A 14,546-nucleotide genomic window follows, 5' to 3' on the forward strand; every position below is an offset into this window, starting at 1 on the left:
GGGTGGCGAGGTGGTGGCTCTAGTCTTCATCTAATAAAGCGAAAAGCTTTCCAAGTTCCCAAATAACAATTCTTCTTCCTTTGTGGAAATCATCAATTTTGCAGATTCAAGACAGACGTCTATTAAGAGCTGCATTAGTTCTTCCTTGTGCATTTCTGACAATTCCAATGTCAATGACTGCTGGCTTTCATGGAAAGTCTTTCTCCAATGGCCATTCCAACGCACAGATTCCCCCATGTGGAAAGGCCCTTTAAATGCGCCTGCTTAGAAATGGGTCCTGTATTGTGATTCTTAATTGAGAAGATTGTGGGTGTCGTTCCACATAATTAAAAGACCTCAAATTTATTAATAGTTGGATGATTTGAGTAGTACACAGGTATTTTCAAAGAGGGTCCCATGGAAAACATACGGTGGTTTATGCCTTTTTATTGCAAAAGGAACTAATATTAGTGTCGGAAGCCAGAATGAGGGAGCTGAAACAGTCACATATGCACCTCCTAGCATGGTTCTACAACTGTGACCTAGAAACAGACCCAACATTAGACAGAAGAATAACTTCAGGGCACAGACTGCCAGTCACGCCAATTTGCGTGAAAGCTTTTGACTGATGCAACCAAACATGATAGCTTTTGTCCTAAACCAGGATTTGACCTAGAGCTTTCAAAGGAAGAGACTCACAAATTTATTCCACTGAACCATGTAAAGTGAGAATGATCTACAACCGATTGTCAACTGCAGCATGTCAAAGAACAAAATCCAGACATGTCATCTTTTGGCTTTTGAAATTATTCCAGTGTTCTGCTTTTTGTCCAGAATTATTGATAGAGCCTCTCTTTGTCCTATGTAGAGTTAAGATCCTGAACTACTTTATTCTGCAGTATCCTGTTTGACAACTGAAACAGAATGCAGAAAAGAAGTAGAGAAATAAACATTCCTAGAAGGGGGCTACAGAAATCTTCTGAAAATGCCAGCATAATAATGGATCCTTCAGAGTACTGATTGACACCCACTCTCACGAGAGAGAGAAAATACACACTAACAATTTTATAGCTAACTATAACCGTGATCCTAATGCATAACTACTCATAAATAAATCCTATTCAGTTTACTGGGGTAAGTGTGTATATGATTGCAGTCTAAACCGAAGCATTTTTGGATAGTCTTTGTCCCAGTAATGACAAAGTAGATGAGAAAGGAAGGTAATTATGGAAGCTTACTATAATACTCAGCCTATCATAAAACACCCTATAAATCAGTAACTGACGTCACCTGCTCATTCTTTTATCTCAAAGTAGCAGGAATCTGAGATTAGCAATTGGAAATTAATTACTGTCGATCAATACCTGTGTCATGTTTAATGAGCTGTAACTTTCCCAAAATCAGCAACCTCTGTCCATTCAGAGCATTCAAAAATACAGTAGAATTTTAGCAATAGCTTGGTCAGATCGCAAAATACTTTTTATTTAAGATTATGGCAGAGCAGACATTAGAAATCACTTAAGAAGTATTTAGTGTTCTTGACTAAGGCGGGGAAAGGACAGACTGAAGGTTGGCCATGGAATATGGATAAAATACAGGGCTGTTGTCAACAGGAAACCAGTCAGGGAACAATGGAAGCAATTGTTGTTTGTCTGAAAGGGCATTGACCAGAAGTATTCCTTGTTGTTGTTGTTGTTTAGTCGTGTCCGACTCTTCGTGACCCCATGGACCAGAGCACCCCAGGCACTCCTGTCTTCCACTGCCTCCCACAGTTTGGTCTTCATGTTTGTAGCTTTGAGAACACTGTCCAACCATCTCGTCCTCTGTCGTCCCCTTCTCCTTGTGCCCTCCATCTTTTCCAACATCAGGGTCTTTTCCAGGGAGTCTTCTCTTCTCATGAGGTGGCCAAAGTATTGGAGCCTCAGCTTCACGATCTGTCCTTCCAGTGAGCACTCAGGGCTGATTTCCTTAAGAATGGATACGTTTGATCTTCTTGCAGTCCATGGGACTCTCAAGAGTCTCCTCCAGCACCATAATTCAAAAGCATCAATTCTTCGGCGATCAGCCTTCTTTATGGTCCAGCTCTCACTTCCATACATCACTACTGGGAAAACCATAGCTTCTACTATACGGACCTTTGTTGGCAAGGTGATGTCTCTGCTTTTTAAGATGCTGTCTAGGTTTGCCATCGCCTTTCTCCCAAGGAGCAGGCGTCTTTTAATTTCGTGACTGCTGTATGCCTATGACTATTCTAAAAATCTGAATTATGTTCCTCTAATCTCTTCTGATTTTCAGACCTCAGAGCTGGGTGTCACAGAGCACGTGGAAGGTGACCCTTGCAAATTTGCACTCTGGGTTGGTAGGACTCCTACTTCAGACAACAAAATTGTACTAAAGGTAACTGTGGGTGTGCAGATACTCTTTAAGTGTGTGAAATTATTTTTCAATAACTGTCCCCCCTTCATCCGGCCTGCAGAGCACATTACCAACAGTTCTGAGCCTTACACATGAATTCGGGGTTCAGTAAGATGGCTTCGAGAGGAAAAGAGCAAGCAGTTGAAATATCCTGCTGCATTATGGTTTAACTGTCATTGAAATTCTACTCAATATTGATCCATAGTAGATTCCAATGTATAGTTAGCAGAGTAAAAACTTCAGCATGTTGCAGGATTCCCCAAAAATAGACCAGAGGCAATTGATATTTCATCCAGCAGAGCTTTACTGCTACTGAAGGCAGATGAACATAATGGTCACAAATCCAATACATTCAGGATTGGCACTGTCCATAAGAAAAACAGTTGCAGCAGACTTAACTTAAGCTTACAATAACTTACAATAAGTCTAAACCTTAACACTAAGCATACTATGTACAGAAAAACACGCCAGAAGGAAAAGAAGTAGAAAGAGAAAGTGAAACCCAGGCTCCTTCTGGCCTTACTTTTATAGTCGGCATGACCTTGACAGAAGAGATAAGATAACCAATTTAAGCCAGCTGTACTCTGCTTCTCTGAAGGAATAACCCAAACATCATGAACCTTCTGCTTGTTTCTTTCACACAGAGAAGCTTCCAGAACACTCTTGAATTAAGTAGAACAAGAAAGGTTTTTGCACATCAGATCAATACTTTCTGCACTAAGAAATGCAAACTGACATTAATGCCGTGTGCAAACCAGGCAACTGTATGAAGTATAATATGAATGTCTCTTTTTCACAACTACTGTAATATAATTAAGAAATACCATTTTGCAAATATAAACCATGAATATACAACTGTAAATGACACAGCCAGGTTTGCTTCATCCCTCCATCATATATGGAGTTGACTAGTGAAGGTAACATTAAAAAAATTAAGTTGTTTATTTTGTCTTAAAGGCCTCCAGTATTGAAAATAAGCAAGACTGGATCAAGCACATCAGAGAAGTAATACAGGAAAGAACGATTCATCTCAAGGGAGCTTTAAAAGAGCCAATTCATATCCCCAAAACTGCACCAACAACAAAACAGAAAGGAAGAAGGTTAGTAACTGCAGAGAATGTCAAGGTATACATTTCCAGCATGTCATTCATGAGATTTGTCTCAAATCTATGTAAGGCTGAGCTCTTCGGGTTACATGTTGGGTTTTTTTATGTTGTAGTTAGATCTCAGTACTGAACTGTAAGTTCTTCAAATAATTACACAGCACAGAAACTTGAGCACATGCATTATTTTGTTGCATGCTATTCAGACCCTTATTTTAAAAGTTGCTGTGCTTAGCTTTTGAAGAAGTTGACACATGTCAGATGTACTAAACAAACAAGCAAGCAATCTGCTGACACTGTACTGAAATGTATTGCATAGCAAATTGCAGTCACCAAATGTCTGGCTCCGTAATTTCAGAATGCATAGGTTTAACACATTAGCTCCCTTTATTTTGGGAAGTATGGGGGGGGGGTGAGTGGGATGTGGCTTTGAGAATGTGCATAAATTGTCAACCTAAACAGGGATTTTTGTGCTTTCCCCAGTTCATAATCTCCTGATACATAGTAGTCAGTTTGTGCTAATAGTGATGGACAAAGGAATTTATTCATTTCATACATGCCAAGATCAGTATACTCTCCAGTGAGCATTGTAAAAAAACACCTCCTCCCTTAGGCTATTTGTGTGGATTTTCTGTACCTTCATGTGAACTTGCTGTTGATAGTGTTTGTGTACATTCTTTATCCAGTTTGCATTATCCATACATTATATATTAACCACAATCGATTTTAAAACTAAGTGATGTAACTAAAAGTTACAACGGCATGTTTGATTTCCTTCTCTTGGGTTTTGTGTAGCATATTATTGGCCTCCTATTTGAATGTCACAGGTCACGGGTGGTGCTGTGGGTTAAACCACAGAGCCTAGGACTTGCCGATCAGAAGGTTGGTGGTTCAAATCCCCATGACGGGGTGAGCTCCCGTTGCTCGGTCCCTGCTCCTGCAAACCTAGCAGTTCGAAAGCACGTCAAAGTGCAAGTAGATCAATAGGTACCGCTCCAGCGGGAAGGTAAACAGCGTTTCCATGCGCTGCTCTGGTTCGCCAGAAGTGGCTTAGTCATGCTGGCCACATGACCTGGAAGCTGTACGCCGGCTCCCTCGGCCAATAAAGCGAGATGAGCACCACAACCCCAAAGTCGGCCACGACTGGACCTAATGGTTAGGGTGTTGGGATACTGCCAGGGAGATAAAGCCCATCATGGCCCCCACGTCGTCTCCGGACGATCCATCGATCTCCCATAGATACAGTATCAGCAATTAGCGACACGAGCTCCAGAAAATAGCTTGTGACATTCCAGAGCTGATGCACACTCTATCAGCGGATAATTCACAACAGAAGTTGCACGCAGGAGAGCGTTATTTACAAGTTTTATTCAGCATTGATCAGAACAAAGAAAAACATGACTGCCTGCTTCAGTGTCTCCAGACACAGAGAGAGAAACGAAAGCAATAGAAAACATAAACTTCCTGTGAACAGGAAATGCGCTGACTGTGACTCACAAAGCCTGCTCCCTTTTAAGGTGGAACGGAAATATCCTAACACAGGGGTCCTTTACCTTTTACTATTTGAATGTCTGCTTTTGTACATGGAGATGAATATTAACATCACCCTACACAGAAAATGTTTTTCCAGCTAATGACTCTTAACTTCTTATGTTTTTAGAGATGGAGAAGACTTGGATAGTCAAGGAGATGGAAGCAGTCAGCCAGATACGATTTCAATTGCATCACGAACCTCCCAGAACACACTAGACAGCGATAAGGTAAGAAAAAAGTATAATTAGGTTTTTGGTAAAAGTTTGCTTATGCCTTTTTTTTCTATAATCATTGGCAAGTGATAGCTGTGACTTCCTTTACATTACCTCTTCATATTTGGGAATCATGCACGGTTTTTTCCTACAGTTGGTCAAAATGCCACTTGAATGGGCGCACAGAATTCATAGGCTCGAAATCCGATCTTCATGTACCTAAGAATGGGATTGTATGTTTGCTTTACTTGCTTTTATTTCCTGTTCTTCCTCAAAGTAATGTACAGCTGCTTACATATGGTTCCCAGGTGGTGTGCTGTCCAGACATTGCTCATGGCCCCAACCCTTTAGTTTCAACAGTCAAAAACCGTACAATGGTCTTCACACTATTCCCTGGGCCAAGATAATGATCTGTGCAAAAGGACTCTAGCTACTCATCTTTTAATAGGTCTCGTGGATGCTTTCAGTGCAGCTGTATATAAAATATAAGTGGATATTTTTACATTCTCCAGTAAATCAATTCCTAAGTTTCTCTAGTTCCTGGTTTCCTTTTGTTCAGCTTGGGCCTTAGCCTAGTACAGTCGTACCTTGTTTTGCGACCGGGATCCGTTCCGGAGCCCCGGACACTAGACAAAAAGGTCTCACGACAAAGTGCCACTTTGCGCATGCGCGTGGAGCATTTTGCGCTTCTGCGCATGCGCGAGCTGCAAACCCGGAAGTAACCCATTCCAGTACTTCAAGGTTTGCTGCAGATGTTCGGCGAAATGTACGCTTGACGAAGCGGACTCAAAACAAGGTACCACTGTATGTGAAGCTTTTGGTTTCTTCACAAAGGCGTTGTTGAGCGCTTCCATCACCAGAAAGCAACTTTTCTTCTTAGACAAAATAAAAAAATTCCTTCCAGTAGCACCTTAAAGACCAACTAAGTTAGTTCTTGGTATGAGCTTTCGTGTGCATGCACACTTCTTCAGATACACTGTTTTCTTCTTAGAATTTGCATCAGGGGATGGTTGTCGGAAGCAAAACTTATTTTTCACTATGTAATTGAAAGGTTTGGAGGTGTGGATCAGCTGACCTGATCCACAGCTTTAAAAATATTTACAGGCATTCTCCTCTTCTCTCTGCCCTCCGCAGCTCCCCTGCATACAGAGAGCTAGCTTGAAAAGGGAGAGCTTTGAAGGTGCAGATTTATTTTTTCAGACTGACAGCCAACTCAGTACAGGGTCTTTGCAGCCTACCCATTGCTGGGCAGTCTTACACCTGAGAAGTAACCCCTCTGCCTTCCAGTATTTTGGCTAATAACACACAAAAATTAAGATTACTGGTAGGAGCATTTTTATTAAAATTGTGCTGTTCGAAATATGTACAGTTTAATGTTAAATTCAGTGTATTGGACTACTTCTACACAGACTTCTACTGTTTGGCTAATTAATGGCACCCTGCAATTGTACCTTTGAGGCTCAACGTTCACCGCAAAATTTATGACTCCAGGCCTAGGCTTTCCGTGTTTGTGTCAATATTTGGACACTGCCAGGATACCTGTGACTCCTGAGAAGGGCAGCAAATCTGTCACCTGGGTGTCACAATGTAAATTTATTATAAATATCTTTTCTGGCATCGCTGTGCCAGTAGCAAAGGTGAGATTTATTTGTTTGCTTATTTGTTTTAGAACAATGCTGTCAGAGAAACTACAGTGGTGCCTCGCAAGACGAAAAGAATCCGTTCTGTGATTCTCTTCATCTAGCGGTTTTTTTGTCTTGCGAAGCAAGCCCATTGACGGATTAGCGTATTAGCGCTATTAGCGGCTTTTAGCGGCTTATCTGCTGATCGGATCAGCTGATAAGCGGCTTAGCGGTTTAGAAAAGGGGGGGAGGGGGAAAAAACAGCAGGAACTCGCAAGACATTGTTGTCTTGCGAAGCAAGCCCATAGGAAATTCGTTTTGCGAAGCACCTCCAAACGGAAAACTCTTTCGTCTAGCGAGTTTTCCGTCTTGCGAGGCATTCGTCTTGCGGGGCACCACTGTATGTCAGTTCTGTGTAGGAAAAACCTCTTTTTAGTTTTCAGACGATGATAGGACCAGTAGATGATGCTGTGACATGATAAATTTAGACCCTTGGGACTCGCTTCGCTTTTTTCATGGAAAGTAAAGTTTTCCTCCATATCCTCAGGAATGTTGGATAGAACTTTGACCACAAAGCGCTTCATAAGGAAGATTTTTCAAGAAAGGGCCTTTATGGGTGCACAAGTATTTATTATTTGTGGTGAATTCACATAACCACTCATTCTGAAATCCTACACCTTTGACTCAATATTAATGTGCAAGCAAGGGGCAAATAAAAGATTCAAGTGACAAGCCCTCCTGGTAAAACAGGGGCTCAACTTTAGCTTGAGCCAGTAAATAGTACATTGTTATTTCTGGTCCAGTAATTTCGTTGTCCCCGAGAGGGGGCAATGACAATAAAGATATTATTATTATTATTATTATTATTATTATTATTATTATTATTATTATTATTAAAAAGTACAGAGGACTAGAGACTCAGCTACACAGCTGCAAATAAAACGCTTTAAATGTGTTGTAAAGTGCAATATACAAATGTGACACTAGGTGGCAGCAGTGAGCTATGCAAAATTCAATGTATTTTTCAAAACTTTTTTTTAAAAAAAAGCATTTTCAGAGCATTTTTTTCTATGTGTGTAGATTCCACCTTGGTGTGCACAACTAGTAGAGTAAGTAAGTACTAGCTGGCTGGACCTGGTTACCTTATGAGAGTAGCAGTGTGTAACAGAGCTAATACAGCTGAATGATAATTTGCTGTTCAAGATGTTGTACACTACATCATTATTCTGATATGAAGGCTTTACTGAGAACTTAATGGCTCCAGAGTAGACACACACCTCAAAATAATGTTTTAATGGGCTGACAAGCTTGTGGCCATCTAGATGTTGTTGGGATTAAAGCCACAAAGGAGGAAACTAAGAAGAATTCTTTATTTTGGGAATCTTTTTACATATATAAATCATAATATGTGGCTTACTGTGAGTACGCAGGCAAGATGCCTATGTGTTTTCTAGAAAGGCAGTGTGGAGGGAAACCTGAACAAAGTTTCTGAAGTTCTGATTTGCAAATTCATTAAAAGTTGGGAGGTTAAACTGGTATTTAATTTCATTTTTATTATTCATTAGAAATATTTATAATCTACCGTTCAGCAGAACGTCTCAGGGCAGAAGGATGCATTGTCCAAACCAACAATTAAACACTAAAATGCAAAATCCCACTACAAAGAAAACCAGCAACCAAACTCAAATGCCCACTTCACCTCACTTTTTAATTTTGCATATTTGTTTCTGCATTACTGTATTTAGGATGTTCAAATCTTTGTTATGCAGCTTATCAGCAGAATGTTTATGAAGTGATGAGCGAAATCTAATTTTTTGATTTTGCAGAATGAGGAAGTAATGAGGTGGATTTGGATTTTCAATCGTTTCACTTTTGTTTTGAGCCACTTTGGGCATATTCGTAGGGAAAAGCAACGTACAAATAGTAAATAGCACCTAAATAATAAACCTAAAAAGCTGAAGAAATAGGATATTTGCTAACTTGCGGTTAAGAAATATTGTTCAAAGCATCATACAATAAAGACTAAAAACAAAAGTCTTACAATAAGTATAATCTCCTTAACATCTATTAACAGATACCAAAACTCCCTTAGAAATGTATCTAATTATTTTCAGGCCCATAGTACCAAGATGGGACTGCCCTGATGAAGACTCAGGCCTTCTTTTCATGCTTAATGGCACAGACCTAGTTTCCTCAGGAAGGTGGCTAATTCCTTTTAAGACCCAGATTGGTTCAGTTTATGAGTTTCGCTTTTGATGGGGGCTAGATGCATTTAAACTGCTATTTTTATTTGCTACGCAGCAGCGCTGCGCTTCAGTTTTGCTTCCCTCCTCCTTCCCACTTTCTTTATCACAATTGCTTTGATGTTTTATGAAACTTCGAAGGCCATCTGTGGCAGAAACACAACACACACACTTTGTAGATTAAGTGAAGTGGTGGGAGAGCCTGGATGAGGCCTGCGGATGGCGGTTAAAAAATAAACTGTTCGCCACATGCTAATTTGAGGCATGACTCTAATAGTAAAATGTCAGCATCTTCCAAAGGGCGGTGATGCTTGCTGCCTTGTAAATCGGCAACTCAATCTGTTGCGCTTTTTTGTAATAGTTTTTGGGACTTCTCTGAAGTGTTGCCTTATGCTTCTTCTCCCCCCCCCCCCCGGTTGGTAAATCATACACAATCCTGAGCAGCATGTCTTGGGTTATCTGTACGTTCAAAAGACAAAGTAGGGCTCGTAAAGAAGCCCTGCTTCTCTTGAACTTCGGAACTGACCCCCTTGAAATAGCTGTTTATTGGGCTTGTCTGAGGGCCGCAGCAGCCATATATTTTAGGATCTTATATATGGTGTTTGCTCTCACCCAAGTCAAATTTTGAAGGTTGGGATTTGCATGTCTCTTTATGAAAGCAACCATCAGCTTTGCATAGGCTCAGAAGCACTTGAGGTACCCTGATCATAACTGTCAAGTGTCCCTTATTTGAAGGAACAGTCCCTTATTCCAGCGCCATGTCCCGCTGCTGTCCCTTATTGATGGATGTCCCTTAAATGATGTCCCTTAAATTTCAAAGGAAGCAGCTCCTCTCCCTCCCTCCCTGCCGGCCAGGGAGGAGGGAGGCTCCAACTGTGTTGCTTGACTGTGTTGCTCACCCAATAAGAAGTCTAAGAATGACTGAGGGGTGGAGCTTGCATGCCTTGTGTGTGGCTAGTTAATGCAAGCTGAGGGGTTTTTTGAATGCTGGATGCCATTTTGTTGCACGTGCTGCTGCAAGCTTTGCAGTGCAAAGCCAGGCCGGGGAGCCATCTTAAGTTGAGGCTGCATAGGCCTTGTGGTGCATGTGATTCAGATTCTATTCAGTTGAACCTCTGGTTACAAAGTTGGTTGGACAGTGTTCTCGAAGCTACCAGCATGAGTTTGACCAGACTGCAGGAGGACAGGAAGACTGGAGTGCCTGGAACAGGTGAAGCTGCAGGTCCCTTATTTTGGCTGCTGGTCCCTTATTTTCAAATCTTTAAGTTGACAGCTATGACCCTGATTGTTGTTGTGTGTTTTTTTACACAAGCTGGCAACCCTAGGGTTGCATTCTCAGTGCCTACAACAGGAGCCACTTCTCCATAAGTGTGTGGGAAAATGCTCCCTACGCACTGCTTGCAGTAAGGTGTATGAGGCCTAATATAAAAATCAGAGGAAGGGGCTATTAATATAAGAGGATGAGACTTGATCAAGATCTGTAAGATCATGTATGGTGTGGAGGAAGTGAACAGAGGGAAGACTTATCCTCTCTCTCAGTACTAGAACTCTGGGCCAAACATTGAAGTTGAATGTTCGAAGACTCGAGACAAACAAAAGGACAAATTCATGGAAGATAAGCCTATCAGTGACTAGTGGCCATGATACTGCATGCTGCCTCCCATGTTGGATGCAGTAGGCTGCTGGAAACCAATGGCTGGGGAGCAGAAATGGGCCGCCCCGCCTGCTAGGCAAAGTAAGGCGGCCGCCTCAGGTGGCAGGTTCCAGAGGGGCAGCCTCCAAGGAATGCGTCACCCACTGCTGCCGCCGCCACAGGCTCAGTAATGCCTGTGGCGTGTTCCTTGGAGTCAAGATCTGCCTACTCCTTGGCAGCCTCTTGGATTCGTCAAGTCAGATGGATGAGGTTCCCTTCTTTTTCCTGATGTAGATCTTCACTCATCTCTTCTTCCCTGGTGGAAGGGGGAAGGGTGCCATTTTGTGGTTCTCCTCAGGTGCCAAGATGGCCGGGCTTCTAATAGTCTATTTTGAGGAGTGGTTGTGGAACTAGGTGAATGTTTGAGCTGATCCGGTAGCACTCTTCTTCTTTTGCTAAATCCTCAGTGGTTAATAGTGGAGAGAGACTCAGAAGCTGTTAAGCACCTTAAAAATGCACTTCCTGAGCTGCCCTGATGCATTTTCGATGCAATTTCATGCAATTTACTCGAAAGTCAGTCCTACTGTCCTCAGTGAGGCATACTCCCCAGTGAATATGACTGGGATGGCAGATTTCCTGTCTTGAACCCTTACTTCTCAAACCCCAAGATAAGTGAGCAAGACTGGGCTTCCATCTGCCCTCCCAAATACCTCTTAGCTAAGTCATTGTGCTTTGCAATGCACTCTGAAGAGCAAGCTTTTATCTTTATGGCGTTTCCCACTTTGATACAGCTTTCTCTGGAATGAGCATGGTATCTCTGAGGCAACAGGAAGCACTTTGAAATGCTCTTCAGTAAAAAGGGTTTCATAAGGATGTGTTTAATTTCCTTCTGTGTTTAAATTCCAGCTTGGCTGACTGACTACCTTGGGAAGGCTGTAAACAGGCAAATGTTTCGGTCAAGAAAATAGGATAAAGTTAATAATTCTGTCATGATTTTTGAGGCGTGCCTTTTACTTAGATAATTATAGAGCATAGGTTTCCCCCCCCCCTCCAGTTCCTGCTAAATTGTTAAAGAATACCAGTAGCACAGTAATGTTCCATAATCTGGAATATAGGCTCTCACCCAAAATCCAGAAAATATCTTTCCTTCTTAAAGCAAGTTTCTAGTCCTTATTATTTTTAAAAAAATAAATTTGAAAAGGCTTTAGCAAAGCAAGATGTGGGAAATGATACTGCTCATGCAAATGCCCTTCCGCATGCTCTACTCAAACCTCTGCCATTGCTTAAAACTGCCATTTTCTTCTCAGTATTCCTCGCTTCTTGTTGTACTCAAAGCTTCAGCTCAGCTGCCTTGTGTGTGAGAGAGACAGTGGGTGCAAAACCCTCAAATATTGCACAATACTTCACTCAATGCATCTTATTTCTGGACGTGGCCTGTGTTCGAGGAAAAGTTGAGGGAGGGAGGAGGGAGCTGAATGTGAAAATGGGGGTTGCAGAAAAGCAAATAGGACTGGGTGTGAAGGTGGAATTGAGTGCGAGAGAGGCTGCAGAGTAGGAGACATTGGCCTTGTAACTGGGTGGAACGTGAAAGAAAGCCTTAGTAGTTGCTTTTTTAACTTTTATAATAATTTATTAGTTTTCAATTGCAGTCCAGTAAAAGCCTCATTATAACAATACCACTTAATTGTACAATTATTAATACCAATCATTCAAATACCAAATTATATAATTTAGTTAAAGTGGGCCCCCGCGTGCAAGATTTGATGGTTTTCTTTATTTCTGAGTTCCAAAATCTTACTAGTTTCAATTACATTCCGGTCATAATAATAATCCCTTCTACAGCAAATGCAGTATTAATAACTTCTATTTGTGTTGACACATTAAATGAATTATAAAATTTCAAGTGAGGAACTCAAACTATATCCTTGTTCTTTCTGTGTGTGACAATTACTCTGTCCTTGGTGTTTCTTCTTGTCCTTGTAAGATGTTATGTTTTCTCCCTGATTGTTGCTGTTAATCCATCATGCCTTGGGTGGAGCTGATTTCCCATTTTTGTTCCAGAAAGTTCTCCATCACTCCATCATGTGCTTCATTGTTTTGCACTGAGAACTGTCCCAGTAAATAAGCTGTTTTCACCACTTTTCCTCTCAGCAGGGAAGAAGGAGTGGTCTGTGGACCTACAGATGACTCAATGAAGAACCTTATCAGTTCCTTGGCAGCTCATAGACACCTTTCATCCTTCCTTCCAGCTGAAGATATATGACCATTTATCATTCCAATTGTATTAAATTCCAAATCCTCTTAGCGTTATTCAGTTGACTTCATAGATACTAAAGGATGAGGAAGAGTCAGCTCTAAGTTTCCATTGTAAACCTTTTGCAAAATAGAGCTTCCCTCCCTTTTTCCTCCCCCCCTTTTTTTGCACACACAGTTCCGTTTGAAGTTATATTCCATATTTATAATCCAATTTCCTCCATCCTTGCTTGTACAAATATAATTTGAACTAACGTTCAGAGGAGGGTGGCTGAATCATAAATGTAGAGAGGAAAACTTTAAATAAAGAAACCGTAGGCTCCCCTCTCCCCCCACCGTCTTTTGCACCGAATGAAGTCTTATCTCAAAATCAAACCTTGAAGTCCTTGTAGTTGGTTTGTTCCGCAGTTTTGATCTCATCTATTCTATCACGCATCCGTACATTAGTCCAAATTAAGCTCTAATTAACAAGAGAACCTCTGCTTCTTAATGGTGACATTGGAGGGTTTTCGGCAGGCAAAGTGCTTTTGCACTCAGCGCCTCCCTGCCCACCGCATCCCATGCCGGAGTGAGAGCCAGGTACCAAGAAGAACTGCTAGTGAAGTCCGTTCCCCCCATCCCTGGGGCGGGATTTGCAAGGATGATATACCCTCAATCATCCTTGTTTTTCCTTCGCCAACAATCTCCCGCTGTCATGAGGGCTGTCTCCAGTAAGGCATGGAGGAACCGGAAGCCCAGGCCTTAGACATTGCAATGTGCAGCAGGAGGAGGAAGAAGCAGGAGATTCCCATGGGAGTGGTCTGTGCGCAACAAGGGTGTAAAGCAGGGCTGCAGAATACAAGACCTGGCTTCAGAAATGGAGTTAGGAAGCGGAAAGGTGAGGGCAGTAGTTGAATAGGGTTGGAGGCTCTAGGGGGTTAATGTAGGGGTGATTGTTGAGTGGAGGAAGCAGGGATGCACCCCCTCATTAAACATACAAAGGACCTGTCCTAAGTCCTCCCTCTCCCGTCCATCCTTGTTTTTCGTTTGCACTGCTTTACTTCCTCCGTGTTTGGTTTAATACACCAAAGCCCAAACCTGCAGGAACACCAGCTTCCCACGTGGAGACGGACATGTTCCAGCCACCTGCAGGTTATTTGAGCCTCGATCCTCCATGACAAAGCTAGTAGAGCCCAGTTTTGAATGATCTGCTATTCATGCTGATATTCAGAATGTTCTGTTCGCAAAGTTGTCGGTGTGCGTACGTTTGAGGGAGGCCTACGTTTTGACGTTTTGTGGTCAAACTCTAAATCAAAAAGGCCCTTTTCTCAGAGCCTTCGGGCATACAGCTGTTTTCAATTGTTCCTGACTCCTATCTAGGGAGAGCCATAAAAATAAATCAGTGCCAAAAAAACAACAACTCGAGAGCTTTCCTTTGCCTCCCCCCTCCAGCCCCTCTCCCAGCCTCCCTTTGGCATAATTTTGAATGGACTGAGAGCAAATATATAAGAGAAGTAGGGCTGAGGTGGGAAAGGGCACCCCAGCTCACATTTAACAAGCGAGAAGGCAGCTTG

At 42.0% G+C, this 14,546-nt stretch overlaps 1 protein-coding gene across 7 annotated transcripts in view; it reads left to right on the forward strand.

Moving 5' to 3' along the window:
* Positions 1–14,546, forward strand: part of TRIO (trio Rho guanine nucleotide exchange factor) — a 284,165-nt gene that overhangs the window by 194,292 nt on the left and 75,327 nt on the right. For all 7 annotated transcript variants that reach the window (XM_081206103.1, XM_081206102.1, XM_081206097.1 and 4 more), the window contains exons 31-33: positions 2,275–2,376; positions 3,352–3,494; positions 5,158–5,257. In XM_081206103.1, the coding sequence (XP_081062229.1) occupies positions 2,275–2,376; positions 3,352–3,494; positions 5,158–5,257 (345 nt within the window). The remainder of the gene's footprint in view (positions 1–2,274; positions 2,377–3,351; positions 3,495–5,157; positions 5,258–14,546) is intronic.

The sequence above is a fragment of the Podarcis bocagei genome, assembly GCF_964188305.1.
Source record: "Podarcis bocagei genome assembly, chromosome: 8".
NCBI lineage: Eukaryota > Metazoa > Chordata > Lepidosauria > Squamata > Lacertidae > Podarcis > Podarcis bocagei.